Below are 24816 nucleotides of genomic sequence, written 5' to 3' on the forward strand. Positions count from 1 at the left end.
AGTGAAGCTTAAGCCTTACATCAGCAGATTACTGGAATGAAGTCCTTAGATGAGGTAAAAGGTCTCTGTCATGGGAGTGAAGATCTTAAGAAATGAAGATCAAAACCCAGGACACCTATCCAAGTTTCCTGTTTTTCTCAAGGAGCTCACAGACTCTTTCAGAAGAGACATTCTGGAATTTTTAATAACAGCTCTTTTTTGTCAATGTTTTTGACCTTGCACAAAATGTCCATTTTCTCTCTTTAAGGCAGAGCAAGCAAAAAACATGAGTGACAAATATGAGAAAGTTACCTTCAATAAGAAAGCTACAGTTGGAGGTGACACCCCTGGAGAAGTGAAGAAAAAGCAGAAACCACAGTATAGTTCCAGACCTGCACCAGTGCAGCTCTGTATCCTCAGCTTTGTGTTGAAAGGGACTAAGTATGAGAATGTAGGACTGTTGATTATAGATGACATGCATCAATACTGATAAACAAACGGAAGTGTCCTTAGACTTGAGTGTATAAATGTGCGCATGTGGAGACAAATACCTAAGGCAATCAGTATTTCATTAAAAAGGTGTTACTTCTGGATGAATGTTGCTAAGATTTGCAATTCGCTTGGCCACAGCAGGTTTTTGAAGATATCTGGACTTTCAATAATAGAGAGCATTTTTCAAGACTCCAGTCAATACAGAAGTTAAGCAGAACAGTAAATCAGTCTTCACTTAGCTTTGTGATGAAACTAATAACAGTGTATGAGTTATTCAAAACCACAGTGAACTGTGTATACACAGCCTTAGATAAAGCTAAAGGTAACCACAGAGTAACCACAGCTTGTTTGACCCAGGTAAAACACAGGACTTTCCTGAATTAATTCTTGTTTGAATTAAAACATGTTGGTAAGAGTAAAGAACATCTATGTTGAGAGAAACAATTTTTAGATACGTGTCAAATTCTGAACAGGGATTATCTGAAGTGGTCCACAGCTTAAACTTTAGCAATTCAAGGGAACTTCTCCCATTCAGAGTAATAAATATCAAGCTAATTCAACTAACATTGGGGAGAAACAGAATATTTAGCATTTTATCCCATCTTAAAATTGCTTCCTCAAAATAAAAGAATTGTTCCCTAGCCACAGAACGTAACATAATTCAACTTGTTTACGTAAAATATAATCTCTTTTCAAAGCCAAATGAGTTATTGGTTATTTGCCACCTTCCACCACACAAAACATTATAAATTGATCAAAGAATAAAACTTGTTATAACTGCAGAATCATGCCTGTTTAACCCATTATGGATGTTTCGACTTTTTTGTTGTCAGTGACAAGGAATACCCTTCTCAAGTTTCATTGCTGGACTGTAAAGAATTACTTGTAGGTTTATAAAGTCAGTGACTTTGACAGATATCAGATGTTGTTACTTCAATGCCACATTTAGGGGCTTGGAAAAAAGAAAAATATTCAGAACAACTATTTTACTTATTGAGATAAAGATGTACACATTTTTAGTACTGGAGAACTAAAATTGTCATCACTTAAGTGCAATAATGTGTGCCAGGATTTTTGGTACATTAAGTGCTGCAACGTTGAGTCTGTGCCATCACGTCTCTTGTGCTCCTACAGTAGTGTGTATTAATACTAGACATGGAATTATTACATATGATGTCACATAATTCAGTACTTTTGTCTTATTAATATTTTTCCTTTACTTTTCAGATTTCCGTTTACTCTATGACATTATATTCTTGCTAAAAATGACAAACTCTCGTGAATTCTCTATAGCACATGGAATGAATTTAAAGGCTCTAGATGATCATGTCAACATTAAAATAGGACAAATATGTTGCTTTGGCACAGTAAAGTCAAATCCAGTCCACAAAAGTTTGGATTATGTACAGACAACTCCCCTCTTCACCATTCCGTGGTATGCTAGCATTTACACATACTCTACAATATGAAAATAGAAACAATGAAAAAAAAAATCTTGCAAATACATTTACTTAAACTGAGGAATAAAAACAAAAAAAAAAGCAAATTTAAAAAATTTAAATTAATAAAAGCAGAAATTAGAACTATTTCTTTCATTTGAATATTGCAGATTTACTGAATTGGAACATAATCCTTAATAGTTTGTACAACCAACATCTACACCTCAAGTACCTTTAACTAGTCTAGCTTAAGGCAATATTAAATTAATTTCTTTCTACTTTGACCTAAGTTTACTACCGTTTGAGTGTTTTCCTACATTTCTCAGCTGTAACAGCATCTGTCATTCTTGGCTTGGAAGCAAGCTCTTGTATGAATGCGAGCAATCTTTTTTTGCTTCTTTAGAAATGCAGGGTATGTTTAACAACTGTACTACGGATCTATAGGAATCTAAAGCATGTGTTTAAAGTAATTCAGTGCATCTCAGATCATGATCAAATACAGCATGCACTATGATTGATAAAATAAACAGCACACTGCATTATTTAGTACTCTTACTAAGATAGAAAATAGGACCACAAACTTTGCAAGAGGAAAGTAAGTAAAATATACAGTAGGAGAATTATAACTTGCATATTCATTTATTTTTATGGATTTTATGAAAAAAGTCTATTGCTCTTGCAAATATTTTAATCAGATTTCATAACTTATTTTGTTATAACAATAAAAGTAACAATACTTAGTGCTCTGCTACTATTCTCCTGTGAATTCCAGTTTCCACAGCTCTAATGGCATGTGCAGTTTCCATTCTGCATTTTTCACTGACTTCTAATTACGCAGCTTAAAAAAAAAAAAAAAAAAAGGAAACGTAGAGGTTGGGCCTGTGCAAAAGAATGCCAAAGAGCAAAACAGATCTTAAAAAAAACCCAAACCAGACCATTTGACATTGAAAGTGACTCAAGAAGATAAAAGAAACCTTTCTAAAGTACTATTTAAAATGTTCCTTTCACTTTCTGTGATTGACAAAATGTGCTGCCATGTTTTGCCACTAAATTTCAATAATAAAATTGTATGCATGGTTTTGGGTTGTATTAAAAATACTTTTTTCTCAAGGCCTTCTCAAAGTATTATTACTTCTATAAGTATTATTAGTTCTCAAAGTATTATCATTATTAGCATGCAATAATGATGAAGTTTCTGAAATTGTAATATGAAAAAACCGACAAAAATAACAAAAGGAAGAGATCTTGAGCACAATTTAGTTGGTAGGGCTAGAACTCAGATTTTCATAAAGATCTAGAAAATCATTTATATGCATCAGTGTTGTATGGCAAAACTATTCTTCTTTCATTTGGTACAATCACATTTCCATTATATTTAGATTTTTTTTTTTCTATTTTAGGAGATTCTCCATTATATTCCCTCCACAGATACACAAACTTAATTTTTATTTTGAAAAACATACAATGGTTCTAATTTTCAAACAAATTTTATTTAGTATTTCAGAAGATTGTTTTTAAACGGTTTTAGCATTAATGTGGGAGTAACAGAAAATGACTGCTTTCTAACCATATTTAAACATCACTGAATTGGTATGAAATGCGCACACATTCAAGATCAACACAATCTTTTTCAGTGATCATACATTTACATGTAATATTTAGATATAAATTTATCCGACTGTCATTTCATAGGAATGTACTAGTACACCAATAAATGCTCTAAGTGTTTGTAGTATGAATCATACGTTACAATTTGTACTGCTGGCATCTTGGCATCAATTTGAATATACAAAGATTTATTTGTAGGGTGGTAAGTGGAGTAGGAAGGCCAAGACAAGTACAAAAACTGCTGGAACTGCAAACATTAAGGAAGAATAATAAGCACTAATATCATAAGAAAGAATTCAAGAATATAAGAAGTGATGCTTAAACCGTCTATTCATTTCACTGACTAGCTCTAATAAGTATTAAAAATATTAAAGTGTAGGCAAGTGAAAGGTAAAAGGTAAACATATTGTTTGACCTGTAACATAATTTAAATTACCCTCTTCCTAGACCTCAGAGTGTATTAAAAAGGCATTCTTACCAATCAAACGTTTTCTGTTTAATAGGACACAAAAGGATAGTCCATATAACAAGTAATTACCAAAACAAATGTGATTAAAACCTACATGTTTCTAAAAGTAATATTAGTCCACATTTTCCATAACCATTAAATCTGGCAGCTGCTAAACAGAAGGTACAGAAGAACTAAAATTTATGCAATTACAAAATTACAGAGAAACTGGTGTAATTTGTGTTGTGCTTTTTCAAGACTAATACAGAAAAGAAAATGCCCTGACAGGTTTGTGTGAATTGTTGAATGATAAAAACAATTACAATTACAGTATTTGCACTTTTCAGAAATGTTATTCTTCCCTGCCCCACCTCAGTAATGCAAGGTCACATTGGTAAGTATCATACACCAGAGCTAAAATTGTAATTTTTGAGACCTAGTTCATTTCTTTTTTTAGGCATTTAAATTTTTACATGATGTTGACACATCATCAAATAGCTGAAGATTTAGGAAAAAAAGTATTAAAAATATAGATTAAAAACATGCTTCAGGAATTGTTGCTTAGGCGGACATATCACATCTCAGTCTAGGGAACAGTGGAAAAGAAAGATGGGATAGGAAAACAGAAATAAAACCTCTTCACAGCCAATCTACTCTTATCACACTAATAAGCTTGGTTTGTATTTCACATCAACTAAATTTTGCTAAATCCAATTCTAAAATGCTTCAGAAGCTTCCTTTATGAAACTGCTGTAGGGCTTAAGTTTGTCAAGATTCCTTGACATTCATGTGACTATCTTTTATTGTATCATTATCCTACCACCTATAGCTTCTATCTTGAAGACTCCATTGTTTACTTAGATGATACAGTTCACTACTACATCAGCTGTGTACATTTAAGACCACTAAGGTGCAGAGAGGGCAGAGCCAAGCTTTTTTCAGTGGTGCCTACTGACAGGAACAGAAGCAAAAGGCACAAACTGAAACAAAGGAGGTTCCATTTGAACATCAGGAAACACTTTTTTTTAAACTGTGAGGGTAACTGAGTACTGGAACAGGTTACCCGAAGAGGTTGCTGAGTCTTCATCCTTGGAGATACTCAAAAGACATCTGGACATGATCCTGCACAACCTAGGCTCTCGGTGGCCCTGCCTGAGTGGGGTGGTTGGACCAGATGACCTTCAGAGGTCCATTCCAAACTCAACCAATCTGTGATTTTTTTTTAAACTATGTTTAGAAAGGCTTAGGCATCTACCTGTAAGTTGTGTCCCCAGTATGAGTGATAGAAATGTAGTCACTGCAGTCAAAGGGTTATAAAGAGAACCCTTTGCAGTTCTGAGGCAGCAACCTTGATTTGGTCAGCTGAATGGCTCTCCAAACCCACTGATTGTGCTTAATAAGTTTTCACTTACTTTAATGATATCTTAGATGTTTGCAACTCCTTTGTAGTACCCATGCTAAGTACACAAGTTTAGGTGAGCTGTGTCTCATGTTGAATACGTAGAGCAAAAAGATTTCACATCTTCCAAGGTGATGTGCCTCTCTGATACATTGGAGAGCATGATTATTATTGCTACATTAGAAGAATAATCACAAAACCAAATAAAAATGTATATACAAACAGGAGTTAAGAGTAGGGCTAGAAAACTTAAAATGGTGGCTGTTTTCATCAGACACTTAGAAGACAGGACAGACTGAGGAAAAGGATCTAGGTTCATTACATGATATCAGGATAACTAAACTGCTAACATGATCCAGCTATGCAAAAGACAGATAGTTCCAGGAATCACTAAGACACATCTAGTGGAAATGATGGTGTCATACAAGACAGAGCAGAAAATTATCTGAAACACTGTTCAGAATTCCAATTATTCCAGTTGAAGGAAGGTCAAGATTAAAAGAAATGGTAGTCAGATGTTCAAGAGAACAAGGAATCTATCCCAGGAGAAGTCAAATAAGCTACAATCTAGGAAAACAAAGTCTGACTAAGATTTTAAGAGGGCAAACCAACAGATGTTTAAGTACTAATGCTAGTACCAGAACTCCTTGTTATAAACCAGGAGAAAGTAATCTTAGAAATTAAAACTCCATCTGAACATAACAACTAGAATAGAATCATAGAATAGTTAGGGTTTGAAAGGACCTTAAGATCATCTAGTTCCAACCCCCCTGCCATGGGCAGGGACACCTTGCACTAAACCATGTTGCCCAAGGCTCTGTCCAAGCTGGCCTTGAACACTGCCAGGGATGGAGCATTCACAAATTCCTTAAGCAACCTGTTCCTGTGCCTCACCACCCTCACAGTAAAGAACTTCTTCCTTATATCTACCCTGAACTTCCCCTGTTTAAGTTTTAACCCATTCCCCCTTGTCCTATCGCTACAGTCCCTGATGAAGAGTCCCTCTCTGGCATACTTGTAGGCCCCCTTCAGACACTGGAAGGCTGCTATGAGGTCTCCACGCAGCCTTCTCTTCTCCTGGCTGAACAGCCCCAACTTTCTCAACCTGTCTTCAAATGGGAGATGCTCCAGCTCCCTTATGATCCTGGAATAGCTTCCACTAGGAACAGTAGAGATCAGAGGTTAACATATGAAAAGACGGTTACATGCAATGACAAAAGAATCAATGATCCAAAAGGCTTATTCTCAAAATTATGTTTATAAACCTTATAGGTAACTACTTTCCTGTCAATATCCACATTTGTAAGTTTGTTTGCTAGTTTGTTGGGTTTGGTTTTGTTTTTTTTTTTGTTTGGTTGTTTTTTTTTTTTTTTAATAAAGGAAAAAGAAACGCAAAAAGGCAATCAACATAGCTTTAAAAAGTCTAGAAGTTGTATTTTAATTGCATTTTCATAATTTTTTTGAGGATTTGTATGAACAGCATTCACAAAACTAATCCCCCAAATTAGTTTATATTTCCTCTTTTGTGGCATTTTGCTTGACTTGTGCATTATGTATATTAACACACTTGTTGCCAATAATTCTGGGTAAAAAACTTCCAGGTAACACCAAAACTTGTTTAAATAATTAGGGAGACTGAGAGGGAAAGGACCAAGGTCTTGAACTTCCTGAGCAAGTGCTCAAAGCATGTTACGAAAGAGGCAAGCTTAGCCATTACCTCCTCTTCTAACAGTGTACTGGAGTGAACTCAGTGCTTTTGAATGAGTTAGCCATGACCTAATAAAAACAGGCCCTTCAGGGACTTGAACAGAGTTCAAGTACCTCCTTACCCATATCAAAATAAACACTTAACTTTCCAAACCAGGAGACTTCCGAGCATGCACAGGAACCTCTACCTAGATGTGCTCCAATTTGGAATGCAGACTGATTTTAAGTGCCTCTGAGGTTAGGTGGTGCTTGAGAACAGGAGGCATTGGTAAGACTTCAGTGGAATCTAGTCAATGAAAATCTGCCCCGAGATATCACTATGACAACCAGCTGGAAAGCCATTAGTATGTGCAAGACCTGTACTTACCAAACATATCAAACCAGTACACTGTGGTGGATTGACCCTGGCTGCACGCCAGGTGCCCACCAAAGCTGCTCTATCACTCACCTCCTCAGCTGGACAGGGAAGAGAAAATACAATGAAAGGCTCATGAGTTGAGACAAAGGCAAGGAGAGATCATTCGCCTATTACCATCACGGGCAAAACAGGGGAAAATGAATTTAGTTCATTACCAATCAAATCAGAGTAGGATAATGAGAAAATAAAAACTAAATCTTAAAACACCTTCCCCCCACCTCTCCCTTCTTCCCAGGCTTGCTTCACTCCCAAAGGACTCAACAAGAATGATGGTAACGCACAAAAGCTCCAAACCCCATGAATTTGTAATGAAGCTATGCTGAACTCACTGAACTCAGAAAAGACAGGTGGGACTCACCTCACCTTGCTTCAAGTGTTTACAAAGTGGGTATCCACATCTGAACCTGTCATGTAAACTCCCTTTATAAGTCAGTGGAAAGGAACAAGTACCTTATGGACATGATTTCATCCTGGCATAGGCATTTAGACAAGACTGATACCAGCCACAGTAAAAGCTGTGCTGAAGTCCATGTAGCATTTACTTTCTTTTCTCAGAAACTAATGTTTGGACTCTTTTGCCTATCACCAATCTTCTGCAAGTTTCACAACAACTTAGACATAATGGAAGGAGAAAAATGTACTTATATTTGTCTGACAAAATGATTAAGACTCTCTATCCCCTAAACTAACTTCTCCCTCTCCTTTTTTTGATTTCTCCTTGATGAATATATTTAAGACCAACTGGAGGAGTAGAGGAAGGGTTTTTAAATAGGTTTCCTTTATATGTTATACGATACAACTAAGAGAAAAAGGATTCCACAATATCTTGAAATGAAAGGCATAGAAATAAAGTTTTAAATGTTTTCCCCATCTTCTGAGTCTAATAAACAGCTAAAGAAATTTTTAAGGATGGTCATTTCAGTAAGAGCTTGCTGATAATATGGTGTTTCATTGTGGACAACAGATGGTTAAAGCTGGGACAGAGAACAATCAAAGTTATCCCTAACATGCATATTAAATTGACATGACAAATGCTGCCAACTGGAAAAAATTTAGGGTGGTATTCAAATCCAGGCTGCAGAAATGTAAGTGTGTCTTAGCATAGGTATCAATATGTGAGCAAAGTATCTAAGATCCCAGATACCAGGAAGATAGGACAAGGAAGTTAAAATAAGAGATATTTTTTAAGTAAGAGATAAATGAAAATAAACTGTCTCACCAATGGAACACTGGTGACTGTTAGCTGGTCTTTTTTTTTGTTTGTCTGTTTGTTGTTTTTGTTTTGATTTTGCCTGGTCTCCCTCTCCATTTTCCCCCCACTCTACCCTCATTCATTACTCCTAAGTCCCTTTTAAGCATATTATTTAATCTTAAGTTCTTTTCTAATATTTGAACTGTCAAGGTAACATATAAAGAAACACATTAAAGTGTGGAATGGCATATATAACCTTAAACAATATAATATTAAAATGGCACTAGATTTATTTTGAAAGTTGTAAAATTGAGAAACTGTAAAATAAAATAGCACGAAATGTTGCAAAATTCAGTCAATATATCTGAAGAAAGCTATCACTTGCCTGGCTAAAGCGTTCCATTTACAACACTTTGCTTGTAACTCTTAAAGCATTTTCACCAAAGTATTCTCTATATTTTACAGAATGGTGAAACCAAAACATGCTAAAGGTGACAAAAGCAAAACAGAAATAAGACCTCTGCAAATGCTTTTAGGCTTATCACAAAGGACACTTCTGCATTCTGAAAGGTCTATTCACAGTCATCATGTTAGTAAAATATTATTTGGAAGCAGTTTCTAAAACTGGATGTAACATTCATTTACATGTATCTGCCAAGTTTTAAAATGTTTTAAAGCTAAACTAAAACATGTTGAAAATGACTCATTGTGGTACCAGAATATGCACTGTAGGAAATAAGAACTCATTTACAAGTGGGAGAAATACACTCACACTTCATCTGTGGGAATTCACTAGACTTCCCTTCCAGTAAACATTATATTTTAGAACAACCATGGAAAATGTTTCTTTTAACTGAGGTTTATGAAAAGATTTAGACAGCTGGCATAACAATAGAGACTTACAAAGATAAATGTAAAAAATATCTTTAAAAATAATTCACAAATAATTCTGCCAAAAGATATCAATTTAGCAATAAAAAGGTTGCAATTATTTTTGGTTATTCTAATGGTCAAACTAAAATTGTTTAATACAGTTGTTCTGTATAAACAGATAACCACTGGAGATGAAGGACAAAAGGAAGATTTGATTATCTTACTAAAACAGAACCCTGGCATGCAAACAAATTACCATAAGGTAGTTCTTTTCTAACTTGTAGCATGTCAACCACTTTCTGCTCATCTGCACACTTCAATAATGCAAGTGCCTCGCAGCAAATGCATTACTTCGAAATTTTTTTTTCTTTCTTTGATAAAAGGCATTCATCTGGCACCAAGAAAATAAACTCAAAATGTACCCCATTTATCTATGTGTATAGAATACTTTGAAAAAAGACCAGAACTTTGTCATAACACAGAAATTAGACCCAGATTTCACAACTTGTGACTGGGAACAATGTCATAAGGGACAAATTTAAAACTAAAAAGTTCAGCCTCACTAGCTTAAAAAAAAAAAAAAAAAAAAAAAAGAGTAAGAGTCTTAAATGAACATGCAACAGACAAAAAAGATGCAATATTTCCTCACATGGTTTTACGTCTAAAAATCTTAGAATTAAGGTATCAGTCAAGGCCTCACTCCACCTATTTCTGGGCATTTCACAGGAGCATGGGATTTACATCAGTCACAGTCACATTGTGTTCATCCTCTACTCTTTAGAGAAACAATCTGTACTGAGTACATTCAGAGATTCAAGAGTCAGTTAATTGCCTGAAGTGAGAGGCATACGAAAACAAGTGAAGGACTAGGATTTCTCATTACTTTAATCTACTTAGAGCACCATTTTTGTGCAAAATGGTACTCTAAGTACCATTAAAAAAAACCCTAAAATTTTCTCTCCTTCCTGCAGAGTTTTGTGTAGGACAAATTCTTCCTCTCTCAACAACCCACAACCAATTCTAATGACCCCAAAAATGTATCCAAGGTAATATAGGAAGAGGTAACTTTTTGAAGCACCTTGATACTTAAGATCTATATATTTCTGGAAAGGGAAAGGTTAAGATCTCAGAGGAATCAGAGTAAACATTAATCAAAATTTCAGAAGGGATGAATCAGTGCGCTTCTATATCTGTTTACCCATGGCAACGAACACTTTCCATGAAACAATTAGAATATCCACAAAAACAATTCCAGATGACAAGTTCCACACCAAAGCTTAAACTAGATTATATACATACGCATGCAGTAGTATTTATGTTAAAATATCAGCCAAGCGTTGCAGCATTTTGACAATATATCCAGTATTTAAATTTGAGAAGAGATATACAAGTAGGCTTGTAAGTGCAAGTGCATACATTTACATTTTATGTGCTTGTTATAAAATCTAACATTTTATGAAAAGATTAAATGACAGACAGGTATAAGCATTTTACATAATGCCCAAGCTTCATCTCAAAGAAACCTGAATTATATTTTAAGTACACTTATTTCTACAACCACACTGCTACTTGATGGAAAAAGTTTACTTCCCTTTAAGAGAAAGTTTCTCATATTATGCTGTTTATATGCATATTTATTCTGTGGGTAATAAGCTGGCATAAGGTGTTGCAATTGGAACTTGTGGCAAATTGGGTACCTGTCAGGGGCACACATACACACAATCCCTACCGTCTCTATGCTGCACGAGAGGAGTTTGCATGGTGATCTGTGCAACATCGTCTTCAGTAGTCCACATTAGCTTCCTTTCAAGTACAAACCCCTGCTATTAAACAGGGCTTATAAGAAAGGGTTGGCCAGTATATGCTCATATTAGCAACATCGTCAAGAATTCTACCTAGTGGTAAAAACTACAGAAGCTCTTTATTACTTGTAGTAAAGCCCCTTGATTTATTCTTTTATATGCACCCTTCCACTCCCTTTCTGTTGGGTTTCTTCACTTCCCAGGTTCTGTCCTTACTGCTTCTCACCACACTCCTCCTAACACAGAATTACAAATCCTCTCACTAATCATCACCAGCTACCATCAGCAACAGTCCAGCATATCTACTCCTCTGAGGGGAGCACTACATAGTGCTCTCCTGAGAGGCCTATCAAGAGCAAATGTTCCCGTCTCACTTCAGTCTTGCTAAAGTTCTGCTTATAAGTAACTTTTTTAAAATTTGTTTAAATATAAAACCAGTTCACACCTGTATACTGACTGATATCTTCACTAACTCAAAGTAGTACCACCCTTTTGGTATCCTCACGAGTCAAATGCCATGTCACATATAAGTGCCACTATGGCTATATGATGTTTGGTAAAACTGCTGTTAACCTGTCACGTTACCAGCCCCACAGCTATCCAGGATCAAGGTATTCCTTAGCAAGCTCTTGAACTCTGGTTAACTATACATTCAACATTAATTGCACATTCATTTTGCTGGTTTCACAGAATAGTCTTACAGAGTTACCCAGATAGCCACATCATAGACACAATTGTGCCTTTAGATTATTTAGCTAGAAACACAAAGCTGTAAAAATTATCTATACAGCTTTGCACTGAGTAAACTAAAGAACATGCCCTTTCCACTATCCAATACGTGATGCAATACTTCAGTGCTGCAGGCATGTAGTTTCAAAAAAAAATTACTGGTCTCCCTGAATGTAAACAACTCTCTGAGCCAACCTTGACAAAGTCTGGGATACATTCTTGAGGAAATCTTATCTAGAAACAAGACCATACAAAGGGAAGTCAGCTCTCCAACCACGGTCTTTCCACTCTTTCCTCATCAAGAAACTGGTCACCAGACAAGCCAATCTCATGCAGAGAAAAAGCAGCAAACAGGCTGCCATGGACTCACATAGTTGTTCCATCAGTTGTGAATGGTGGTTTCCTCAGTTGGGAGCAATACATGTAAATATCGTATGTCATCTTTTGGGAAGTCCTCAATATGATTAATTAGTCACATTCAATGCTGGATGGACTACTGCCCAAGGCAAACAGCTCCCTGTGGCTTACCACCTGAAACTACCTTGGGCTCACCAATATACATTGTTTTGGTAGCATGTTCATGAACAGAGTATGAAGGTCCTTTGTTTACTTGTATTCCTTCATTTATTCATTTATAAATGGACTAGCTACCCTCAATTCCAGAACAATATGCTAACATTTTCCTTATTTGTGAAAATTACTTATATGAAATAGGTATCACCACCATGCAAGTGAGGACCAAGCTGAGAGCAGTAGAGTTAGGCGTCCAGTTATACCTAACATTTTCTCAGCACTTTGAATGTGATTCTGCAAAAGAAAAGCTCTGGCCAAAACCCAGCCCAAAGTTCACTCTCATAAATGTTAGTGCTGCTGACTAACATTTCTGAGTTTCCCGTAAGTTTACTATGAGGTCCGTAAGATTACAGAGCTGTAACTTCCTTTTCAAGCCATGAAAACACCTATTTGGACAGACTGTTCTTCAACAGTTCATTATCCAGGTACAAGCATAGCATCACATCCTTTTCCAGAGGGTATCAGAATGTAACCACAGACTCTGAATGTAATTCTAGAAGATAATTACTATTAAAAGAAAACTTTTATGGTTTTATTAGACTGAAATATAATATTACATATTTAGCCATCATTTGAATATCAAATTTTTTATATAGCCATGCAAAAAATACAATATTCCTGTGTTGAAGAATTTAGCTTTTAAATAGGTGCTACAATTCACAGTTTTGTTAGACATATGCAACTAACAATCACTGCATGCATTTATGGTCATGTGGTTATCTGTGACTTGTTTTTCTTCTGTATTCTAAAATCCAGGTACTTGGAGTTTCCTATAAACAGGTTCTTCTCTGATATGCCATTGAAGTGTTAATGTTTTGGGCTACCAAATGCTGCTAGGGGCTTCACACACAAATTGAATCCTTCAAGCTAAGATAGCTAGACACATTCCAGAAGAAATATTATTTGCATAGACAACCTAATGTGTATATATCTAAATCTTTAAAAAATAAAAATAAAATCACATTAACTTCATCTTCAGATAAGTGCTTTCATTTATATCTTGTCATTACCTCCAGCCTAGACTTTTCAAAGGGACACAAAGCAAACATACAGGTTAAGATGTCTCAGTGTTTCATAGCTTCTGTTCTGTTCTACATAGAATAGCTGTACATAGACTAGTTATAGTGTATCAGACGCAAGGTCTAGGTAGCCTCATAATTCTGTCTCCAATTATAGCCAAAAGTGTGTGTTTTGAGATGAGCCAGAAAAACTTCTGCAGAGATTATATTTCTCCCTAATCCTCTGCCACTAGCATTCAACAATTTCTAGCTCAAGGATTTCCTGAATTGGATGTGGTTTCTACTTGTTCAATAATTCTCAAATTAATCTCTGAGCTTTTTCAGTCTCCTTTTGAACCCATGTAAACTTAGCACCTGAAACATCATTTGGTAATGAGTTCCCCTATTTGCTCATCCTGTCAGTGCCCATCTTTAATGAGAAGCTGTATGCAGTGAATCACAAAAATGTGTATACACGAGGGATACTAACAAACATCGTAAAATCATGGACTGCAGTGGAAGTTTCAACCCTGTAATTCAAGAACTATATGAAGTCTAAGCAGCAGCATCCTTATAACACAGGATGCGTCTTTGAAGGAATTTATAACTCTTCTCAATTTTGTTCTCAAAAGGACACTGATATATTTTCAACCTTTCCAGGTTGACAAAAACACTAAGGACTTAAAAGAATTAATAGTTTCTTAGGTACTCAGCGTAATAGCCCTCACAGAATTTTAACATTTTGCCTTCACTGATCTTCATGTTTCAAGATTAAGGCATTTTTGCTAGTAGCAAATGAACAGGTAAAACAAGAATGTCAAGGCTTAAGGAAAATCTTTATGATATCAGGATATGTTCATATTACTACCTTCCCAAAGCATCCTTCAGAAGCTAATAATATTTTGTGAGAATTATTTCTTAGGAGCTGGGGCAAGGGGAACTAAAATAAAAAGATTTCTAAAGCTATAAATATAATCACTGAACATTCTTTGCACAGTAAGAGAACAAACTTCAAAGCCTGCACTCCAGATGTAATGAAGCTCAGAAAGGTCAGCCATCAGACTAACTTATCATTCCTATGAGTCTTGACATTAAGACATTAAGACAGTTACAGTTATGAGGTAACTGGTTACAGGGCTTAAAGCATTCACTCTGGAGAAACACAATCTTAGCTACAAATATAAAATTTTGAGATCATTATTAGGTATCTAACAACTCAAGACAATGAGGCATGTCCCAGCAAGCGTGCAGTCTTTCTAACATTAATATTTGGTCAAATCAGTTAATTAGGTTTTCTCCTTCCATTTATTAAAATGCAGTTTAATCATCTATTAAGATGTAAACTCCAAATAAATATATCCTTAGAAGGGAAAAAGAGTGGAAGCCTTCCTAGTCATTTCAGTAGAAATATAGGATGCATAGAATTGTTTTTGTTATGGACTTCAGTGCTGCTTCTATAGCTTGGAAACAAATTAGACCCAGTCCCCTGGGAAATGGACTTTTTCTCTGCTTCTCCATCATATTGTCAGTCCTGGTCTTTTACACTGCTGCCTTTGCATTGCTGAAAGACATCCTCTTGGAAGTTCAGAATCAATTTCCATGACATTCACAGCATTTCAGTGTGTTTTAATATAAGGTTACAGCAGCTTTGGCAAAGAAATATTTTGGCCAGAAGTTTTCAGCATGGATTTTTTTTTAATTATTTAAATCTTACTTTTATACAAATACTCTTTAAGAGATAATAGACCCTTGTTTAAATATTAGCAATTAGTCCAGCACAAAAATACACTGACTTAATCATTTTAAGATTGGAATTCTGTCATTGCAGTCAGCAACATCTGGATAAAAACATGTTAATAGAAGGGGCGAATAATTAATTTTAATGTTTCCATTAACAATGAATGTATAATGTAATAAATGCTAATCTAATAATCAAATTCCTGCATACTCAGCAGAGATTCTAATTGCAAAGTAGAGCAGTTATTTATTCAGTAAATTTCCTGAATTATCTTCTTATCTAAGATAATCCTCTAGGCTTGTCTGCAATTAATAAGAAGATATAGGGATCTTAATTTCATCTAATTTAAACACCCACTTTATGAGCAGGATTGATCACCTTTCTACATCACCTACAAAGTTTAAGACAGATGACTAAAATCAGATAGAATTAATCTCACCCCCAAATAAATTCTAAAAAGCACCACAATTGCAAAGAACAAAACAGGGGGAAAAGAACTTCAAATTATAAAGATTAATGGAGAGACTAGCAGAAATCTTCAAAATGTATACATGGCTTGCAGCTAACTGGAAAGCATTAAGTAAGCAAACAAACATACAGAGAACTTTTTGCATACATTTTTAAAACCTATGAAACATAGACAATTGCTATCAAGAAATGTCAATGAATGACTTTTATTCTATTTTGCTTTTTATTTGAGAAAGGCATTTCTGAATAGAAACACTAAAAATACTGCTAAAGGTATTTTTACCTCCAGCAGATGGTTAGTTACAAATCTAATAGTTTTAAATAGCTGAGCTACATACATCAATCCAGAAAGGTTTAAATAAAAATACAAAATCTTTTGAAATCTTTATGAAACAAACCTAAGGCTCTAAACTGCTTTTTGTAGCACTCTTCCTGACTTTACTCAGCCCAACTATAAAAATATTGTTTAAAAATGCTCTTGCGTCATCTATGCATATTAAAATAAGAAAGGAAAAAAAAGTACATACTTCAAAGTAGCCTATTAACTGACAGACAAAGGCAGGAACTTAAACCTCCCTTTAGCTTTTAAAAAACTGAGTTTTTTTCTAAATAATACCCAATGTAAAGCTGAAGGAATAGTACTGCCACACACAATTTTCTTGATTATTTTTCTTCTGTTTACTGCATACCTGTTTGATTTCTCTTTGTTTCTCTACACTTCTCATTTTATCATTACAAAGACAGGAAAAGAAAAATCACCTTGAGTACATCACGTAAGCAACAATCAACTGTAACAGAGAACATTTTTTTTTTTTTTTGGTTTTTTTTTTTTTTTGTTACTAAGAAGATTTTGTAAAATCTCACCAACTATGGATATCCCCTGTGTTCTCAGTAATTCTGGAATTTTTCACCCAGTTTCCATGGATAGAGCTGAGCTATATGGTCTCAGAAAAAGAAATTATACTCCTTAAGATTTAAAGGAAGTGAACAATCAAAGCCAAGAGATGGCTCTTGTAAGCATCCCCTGAGGTGAAGTGCACTTGTATGACCTCATCCCATATTAGACCTTAGAGTCCACTTTGAACAATGGAAACATTTCAGTTTGATGTTGCACATTATATGAAACTAGAAAACTTCACCAGTAGGAAAAAACCAAAAAGATAGGAAACCAGGATGCATTTGTTCTACTTTTTGATGCTGTTTTGCAAGAAGTGAATGACAGATAGACAGTCAATAGTTTGAAAGTAACACTCCAGGAATATTCAAGAGAAAGAAAAGTTGGAACATATTTAGTATCTATGCTTTATTATGTAGTAGATGATGGAGCTTTTACAGAATTGCTCTCTTCATTCAACTCCTAGATACTTTCAACTGAGACAATATAGCTTTAAAATTATAAAAAAGTCCTACTCACCTTACCACAAGTTTAAAACAAGGTGAAAATGTTTCCACTTGGTCACCACATTTTAGAACATGTGTGACACTGACCTCAGTTTAATCCAAAACACCAAGTCAGTTAAGTTTTTTTCATTGTCGCAGATAAACAAAACATGGATTCTCACATGGAACATACAGCTGTAACAAAACTTACATCCTGACATTATAGTGGTCTATTCTGAGGTTGAAACAGCAGATTCTCAATATAACTCTTTCATGGATATTATCACTTTGGTATTTTCTTGGCATATGTAAACAGCTGTTTATAAAAAGCTATCACAAACATCAGTAAGAAAAATGAAAATAACTGCTTGACTAGAATATTGGGTATTAGTTACACTTCTGATCATAAGATTTGCCAGGGGCTTTATTTAACCACCATTCAGGCCAGTCAACATTCCACATACTTCTGAAGCTTTCAAACATGTTTGTTTATACAGATTATGATACCAGTGGTAACTACGATGAGTCACCTTGTTTTCACTAAAGTAGAACGAGCTGTTAGAATCACTTAAATAGAGAATTGAACAACACAGGTATTCATTTTTATCTTAGGGCTTTCTGGTGATACTAGAAAATTTCTTTGTTACAGAACTGTCACATGTCAATCCACAGTAAATTCAGGATTTGGGGTCTTTTAAGTTAAGGCATTTATTCCATCTCATCATGCCAGTGTGTTACTTTGCAGGTCATTTAGGTAGGTGAACTGGAATGTGGAAAAAGTCATGGTCTTAAATCCTGTACCGTGGTTAGAAGTGAGGTAGTTTTAAAGAGAGACACCTACATTTTAAAGAAGGGAAGTATGGGGTTTTCCATTTTCCCAAGCAGAAGTTTTTTTCTCTGAAAAGCATAATCTTCTGATGAATGATCTACTTCTTTGAAGTACAAAAAAAAAAAGTATTAATCATCTTATTAATTTTTGATATCAAGGAAGGGAGAATTTACTTAATTGGAGAGATTATTACTAGAAAAAGCTACAGGAGGAGAAGCATGAGTGTATCAAACAAGATGACAACAAATGGTATATTATTATCATTCTTTTTTTTCCCCTTTTTTTCCATTTGAAAATCTTGTTTCTGATTGTGGGGGAACTTCTCTCCTCAAAAAATAAAAAAAAAAGCAGCAATATGAAAAAAAAAAAGACGTTATATGACTGGGAATACAGCAGAACAAAGAAGTATTTTCTCCATGGTTCTAAAGTTTAAAAATAAATACAGTAAGAATTACAAAGTTGATATTTCCATTAAAAACAACCAAGTTTCATACTCAAATTATCTTACGCCAGCCCTATTTTCCACCAGAGCTTCCAGTTAGATATGAACTCCCCACATGTCATACTCTTATCACAATAAAAGGTGGCAGTCTCATCAGAAAGAAACATATGGTTGGCTCACATAAGCATTTTATTTTGACTCAGGAGATCAGTTTTGAACTAAGTTTCCTGGTTGTCCCCAGTTAACCAGCTTTGATTTGCACATTTTGACTTGCACTGGGGAGCCATCATCTCAGAGTTTGCTAACTGAATTCCTTTTTGAGAATCCGAGAACGCCCACAATGTACTCTACCCAGTAAAAGGCATTCGACACCCTTGGGCCCATCCAGCCCAAACTAGATTACTCTGAAGCCAAACCCCTGAAACTGAGTAGATATCAAGTCCTCTGACCCATCTCGTTCACTCTAGAACTACTCCTACTGCTTCACACGACAAAAAGCAATGACTTTTTTTCAGTCCTTAGGCAATGCTGTTTCTTCAGCAGTATCACCACTGCAATTTGGGAGTTCTACATAAAAATGAAAAGCTTCAATTAATTTGTGCCTATGCTTAAGTTAGCAACATTTTAATGGATTACTGCTTGGAATTAAAAACAATTTCAAGTAAAAAAAAAGTTCACATCTAGTACTTTCTTTGAGTAGATGACTAGGTAGCACAGTTAATGAACTGATCTTTTCACCTTAGAAAAAAGGATGTGGATTAAACAGTGAATCGAGTCCAAAATTTATGACACATAACAAACTTACCTTGAACAGTTTTATTACTATCAAAAGCTTTAAATTACCTCATAATTTACCATAACTAATATTCTAAATTTACAAAAAGATGCTGCAGAACAGGATAGCAAGACTGCTTGTAAACAATCAGAAAAACCAAAGTTTCCTTCTCCATATGAATAGAATAGTATGTTTGTATAGACAATATCTTTGATATTGTGGAATATCAAAGACTGAGAATTCATGGAATATGAAAGACTGAGAAGAGGCAGCAGTAAGAAAAGAAGCATGTAGCAAGTATAAATGTTCATGACTGCTGCTCTCTATCAACACTTTACAAAAACTATTCATTGAAGTCCTCATCCAAGATAATTTTCTGTTTTCAACTAAAGAAAAAACCCAACAGGTTCAGAGTTTGACCACTGCTACTGTACAGTATAAAATCCACATTCTTGCTATGACATGCCTAACTATGTTTGTTTGTCTTTACAAGATTGTAGGAGAAGAATCAAACTTCCATATTGTTACTGTACTGGTAAAAGAAAAAAAAATGTACTACTAAAATTAAATCTGTAATTTCCTTTAAACAAAATGCGTGTAATTCCATTTCTTCTTTATAGGCAGAAAGTCTAAGCAGCCATTCCTCCTAAAGCTCCTGAGATATAAATACCGTTACACCTTTGTATTTTTTAAAGATACTTACTGTTCTAAGAGTTGATCATGTTTTCTTAAAGCATCCTTTTCAGCAATAACTGCTCTTTCTTTTTCAGCAACAGCATTATCTCTCGCTTCTCTCAAATTTCTGAAGGAAAGAAAAGTTATTCTGTCAAGAATCTGTTCGAAAAAAGACTGTTTTGCTGCATGAATTATACTGACTGATCTGCACTTCAATACTACCTTCTTCAATTCTCACAGAATGATATAGGAGTCTATCTAGATGCCTATTCATTATAGAGGCTTTTCTTCAGATTATTTTCATATATACCAGCAAAGTTTCCAGTTCTGAAATTCTAAAAACAATGATCAAACCACCTATGTAGAAATATATTAAAAAGTGCAGAATATTAAAACTACAAATTACTTTATTTTTGTAGGCATCAAGTAAATGCCAACAATTTTGATACTTGATACTTCACTAATAAATAGGGGAATGCTGTCCTCCTAGCTGAGATGATTCACAACTTTTCTGACAGAGCAGGAAAAGATTAGCTAGGCATAGAAATCCTACTTCCACATACAACTAATTGGCTAATTAGTTGGATATATATAGGTTACTGCATGTCATTGCTGTCTTCTTCTGGTTTCTATTGCTAGCATTGTTTTTGATCTGCACAGAACCATAAAATAACACAAGCATTTTATTGCAATCAATCTATACTTTTCCAATTTTTTAATCAAGAATCAGTCAGGACTTTCAAATTAACTATTATTTCACTGACACAAATGAGAATAGTGTGATATGAAGAATAATACATATACTACTTATGTTAAAAAGTTATACAGGTATTAATAGCCTGTTAATCTGGAGTCTGCATGTAGCATAACACTGTAATAAACTGTACTAAGTGGAAGTACTGCTTAGATAGTGCTTATAAACTGTATCTCCATTATCTAGTGCAACACATAACAGCCAATTCGCAGAGGCTGTTGAGGGCCAGACACCTACATTACAACCATTTTTGAGGATACTCCCAGTTTTCTCCTGTTACTTGAACACTCATTAGTGTTTGGAATATATTAAATGATCTTAAAGATTCCTTTCAATTTCATTTCATTTAAGAGGAATCCTGTTCATATGCTACAAATGTGAGCAGAATACCATAAATCCAAGCACAAACTGTGAGGCAATTAAAAACATTGCAAGCATCAATGAGTAGAGGGTTTCCCTTGTCATTGCAAGCAGCAATGACTAAGATGACAAGCAGCAAAGACTAGGGGGTTTCACTTCAAAACTACACTCTTCACCTAAACTAAACTGTTAATGTAGATACAACCACGCTCTTCCTACTGAAGCTATTTGTTCCCCTCTCCTCCACAGGAACTTTTTGAATTAAAGCAAAGTGGAATTACAGTCTCGGGCAAATTTTGAAAAGATAGAAGTTAAGATACAGAAGTAAATGGAAAATTATTAAGCCCATGTAAATGTTATCCTAGGTTGTTTTACTTACACTAAAGGTATCTAATTCTTGGATGAAAGACTACGTTCTAGATGAAGGAAATGTTATCAATGGTATATTTCTGAACTCAAGTAATTCATATGAATAGGAAATAGTTACTTATGAAGAACCAACATCAGAATTATGTAACAGTTAACTGGCTATGAAACAAAGAAAACAAGATTTTCCTTAAAAAATTAGTTACTGGGCTACAGAATTTACTGATGAAATTCAGGGACTGATCTTCAGAGCAGATTCTTTAAAACTGACTCACACCAAAATATAAGAACATTGTAATTATTTTTGTTGACGGCACTAAGATCAAGCATATTATGACTCGGAGAGGAGTACAATATTGTATCCTTCAGGGGAAGCAGAAGCACAAGGGTATCTATATTAGCTTTTGAAATAAACCTCTTGAAATAAACTGCCGTTTATTGCACTTCAGTTCACACCCCTAAACTATTCCAGAGTGCACAAATTGGATTCCAGTCAGCCTGAACAAGTCAGAAGATGTGCTCAGGGACAGCATCTAACATGCTCAAAACTACTAAATCATGTTTGATCTGTAGGAAAAGACTGCAGCTAATCCAAAGTCAAACCTCATGCAGACATTCAAGCGCCCTTTGAATTCGCTCATGCTTGCTAATGCAAACATAGCCAATGCTTAGTACAACCAAGCAAGTGAAACTGATCCCAAATAAATTAAGAACGAAAGCATCACCCTATTATAGATTTGTCATCTCCCTCCCATTTTAGCTTCTTGAACTGAATCATCCAAGTGTAAAATAAGTGCCAGTAAATTCAAGGGAAACATCAAGCTCATCAGGCTTGGCAAAGTGGTAAGGAGCAAGAGCAATTAATATTAGATTAGCTTAGCTGTACTACCATTCCATGCTTCAAGCCTGAAGAGGAAACCAGCATCTTAGCTTTATTTTCAGTCAAAATCAGCATCTTATCACATCACACATTCACTGCAAACTGATTTGCTCACAATTTGGGGTTGCATTTGTCTCGCCATTAAGGGGCACCTCAGATTGGGAAGCATTGTCTCATGGTGGATTTTTTTAGTATTCTGTAGAAAGAGCATATGCTAAAAATTCTTTTTTTGAAAAATATGAAATCAAATCTAAGGGATTTACATTTCAGAAGTAATTATTTCAAAATGAGGAACAAAACTTCTGTAAATTGGTTCCAGATACAAATGAAATGTCTTTCAGCAGTTTTCTCAATGGTATACAGACGCTTGTCAAATCTCCCTGAACAGCGAAGGTTTAAATTCGTAATTTGTAATTCAAAATAGATTTGCATACAGGAAGTGGTGTGGATGTATGTGTATGTGTGTAATATATATATTTTAATCACCCTTGCAAAACTACACAATGAGGTAATTTTTTTAATTAGAACCTTTCAGTTGACTGGAAGACAGACAGCAGGAGTCATGTTCTTTTTTCACTCTTCCGAGCAGTAACAAAACTACCTATTAGAGGAACAGATGCTGATGCCACAAATATCTTTTTACTACAGTCATTTCCTTCTCCACATAAGACACTTTGAGGACATCTGCAATGAAGTTATAATGAATTATTGAATGCTCCTTCCATTTTAAAGGAATAAAAGGGGCAAAAAGCAAGCTCAAAAAGAAATGCAGTACTAAGAGTCCCAATCCTTAGATCCCTAAAGGCTTATGTATGTGCCTAACTCTGCATGTAATTCCATGGAATTCAACAAGATGACACACATACAAAATTCAATATGCAGGTCTCTGCAGGACTAGGATTGTCTTCAAAAGAGATTTTATAATAATTTACAGAAAATCAATGCTTTCTTGAATCGTAATGCTGTAAATCTCAGATAGATTTGTTTTATAAAAACATAAATCTTATTAGTTTCCCTTTTTTTTTTCTGCTTTAATTTCTGCATCAGCACTTTCTCTTCTGGTTTCCTGGCTCAGTTTCAAGATTGCCCATACAGCATGACAGGTAAACCAACACATTTTGTGTTCATTAACTAAAAGTATACATCTGAACAAACTTTTAACCACTCATGTTTATCTACAACATGAATTTTAATAATCATAAAGTCATAGAATGGTTTGGGTTGGAAGGTTATCTAGTCCAACCCCTTGCAAAAAGCAGGGACATCTTCAACTAGACCAGGTTGTCCAGAACCACATCCAGCCTGGCCCTGAATGTCTCCAGGGACGGTGCATCTACCGCCTCTTTGGGCAACCTGTATCAATATTTTACCACCCTTGTTGTAAAAAATTTCTTGCTCACATCCAGTCTGAATCTCTCCTCTTATAGTTTAAAACCATCACCCCTCGTCCTGTCACAACAGGCCCTGCTAAAAAGTCTCTCCCCATCTTTCTTATAGGCCCCTTTTAAGAACTGAAAGGCTGCAATAAGGTCTCCCTGGAGCCCTCCCTTCTCCAGGCTGAACAACCCCAACTCTCAGCATTTCCTCATAGGAGAGGTGTTCCATCCCTCTGACTGATAATACTTTTCATTGACAATGTTGAATATCCATAACAATAATAAATATAACACAATATATTTACAAGCGTACAAGTCTAATTTCATTTTAGTTTTTACAAGATTCTCATCAGTTTTATAACTGAACTTACATTCTCACCTTTTGTTTACCTCTCAACGAGCCAGTCAACTAGAATTATACCTAAGCACATAATAGTATTTGGTCATTTTTGCCCTAATTAGGTTATTGCCTGCATGTTATCTACCTGTTTTCACGTTCATACATCTCTTTTGAAGCACTTCTTAGCTGCTCAATTTCTTGATTTGTTTTCAACCTTATTTGTTCCAACTCTTCATGCAGTCTCTTTTCATATTCTGTTTTATAGTGATCTCTGTAAATAAACAAATACCCAACATGGAAATTGAAAATTAATTGCAATCACCAAAATATCAAAGCTTCAGATACAGCTGTACAAGTAAAGCAAAGCACTTCTTGATTTTACATTTTATTTTTATTTTTACTAATTTTCCTCCCAAACTACTTGAAATACATTTTAGCCTATGTTGTTATGCAAACTGAGCAGAAATTCATCAGGAATAAATAATATTTAATTGGGAATAAACAAAAGCTTTCTGCATACTGTTTAAATTTGTTATAAGTAATTTGACACCGCTTAATCATGCAACATTATGCTTAAGATTATTCCAGAAATTCTTTGTCAGCCTCTACATGAGTGTTTATATTAACTAACCACTTAAACCCCCCAAATTAATTCCTCGCTTTCTGAAGTTTTCTACCGTCTCCATCACTGGGTAAGCATTTATTAACTTGCTAGCTTACGATACTGCCATGCTACTCTAAGACTTCGTTGTGTACTATCTGCACCTCATTTAGGG

The 24816-nt window shown here is 35.0% G+C and overlaps 1 protein-coding gene across 5 annotated transcripts in view; it reads right to left on the reverse strand.

The window, feature by feature from the left end:
• Nucleotides 1-24816, reverse strand: part of PIBF1 (progesterone immunomodulatory binding factor 1) — a 118895-nt gene that overhangs the window by 62627 nt on the left and 31452 nt on the right. For all 5 annotated transcript variants that reach the window (XR_003990271.1, XR_003990270.1, XM_030477527.1 and 2 more), the window contains 2 exons: nucleotides 24186-24311; nucleotides 19993-20091 (listed from right to left, as the gene is read on the reverse strand). Coding sequence is in view for 3 of the 5 variants with exons in the window: in XM_030477527.1 (XP_030333387.1) it covers nucleotides 19993-20091; nucleotides 24186-24311 (225 nt within the window). In the remaining 2 variants the exon portion in view is untranslated. The remainder of the gene's footprint in view (nucleotides 1-19992; nucleotides 20092-24185; nucleotides 24312-24816) is intronic.

Source organism: Strigops habroptila, chromosome 2, assembly GCF_004027225.2.
Source record: "Strigops habroptila isolate Jane chromosome 2, bStrHab1.2.pri, whole genome shotgun sequence".
Taxonomy (NCBI): domain Eukaryota; kingdom Metazoa; phylum Chordata; class Aves; order Psittaciformes; family Psittacidae; genus Strigops; species Strigops habroptila.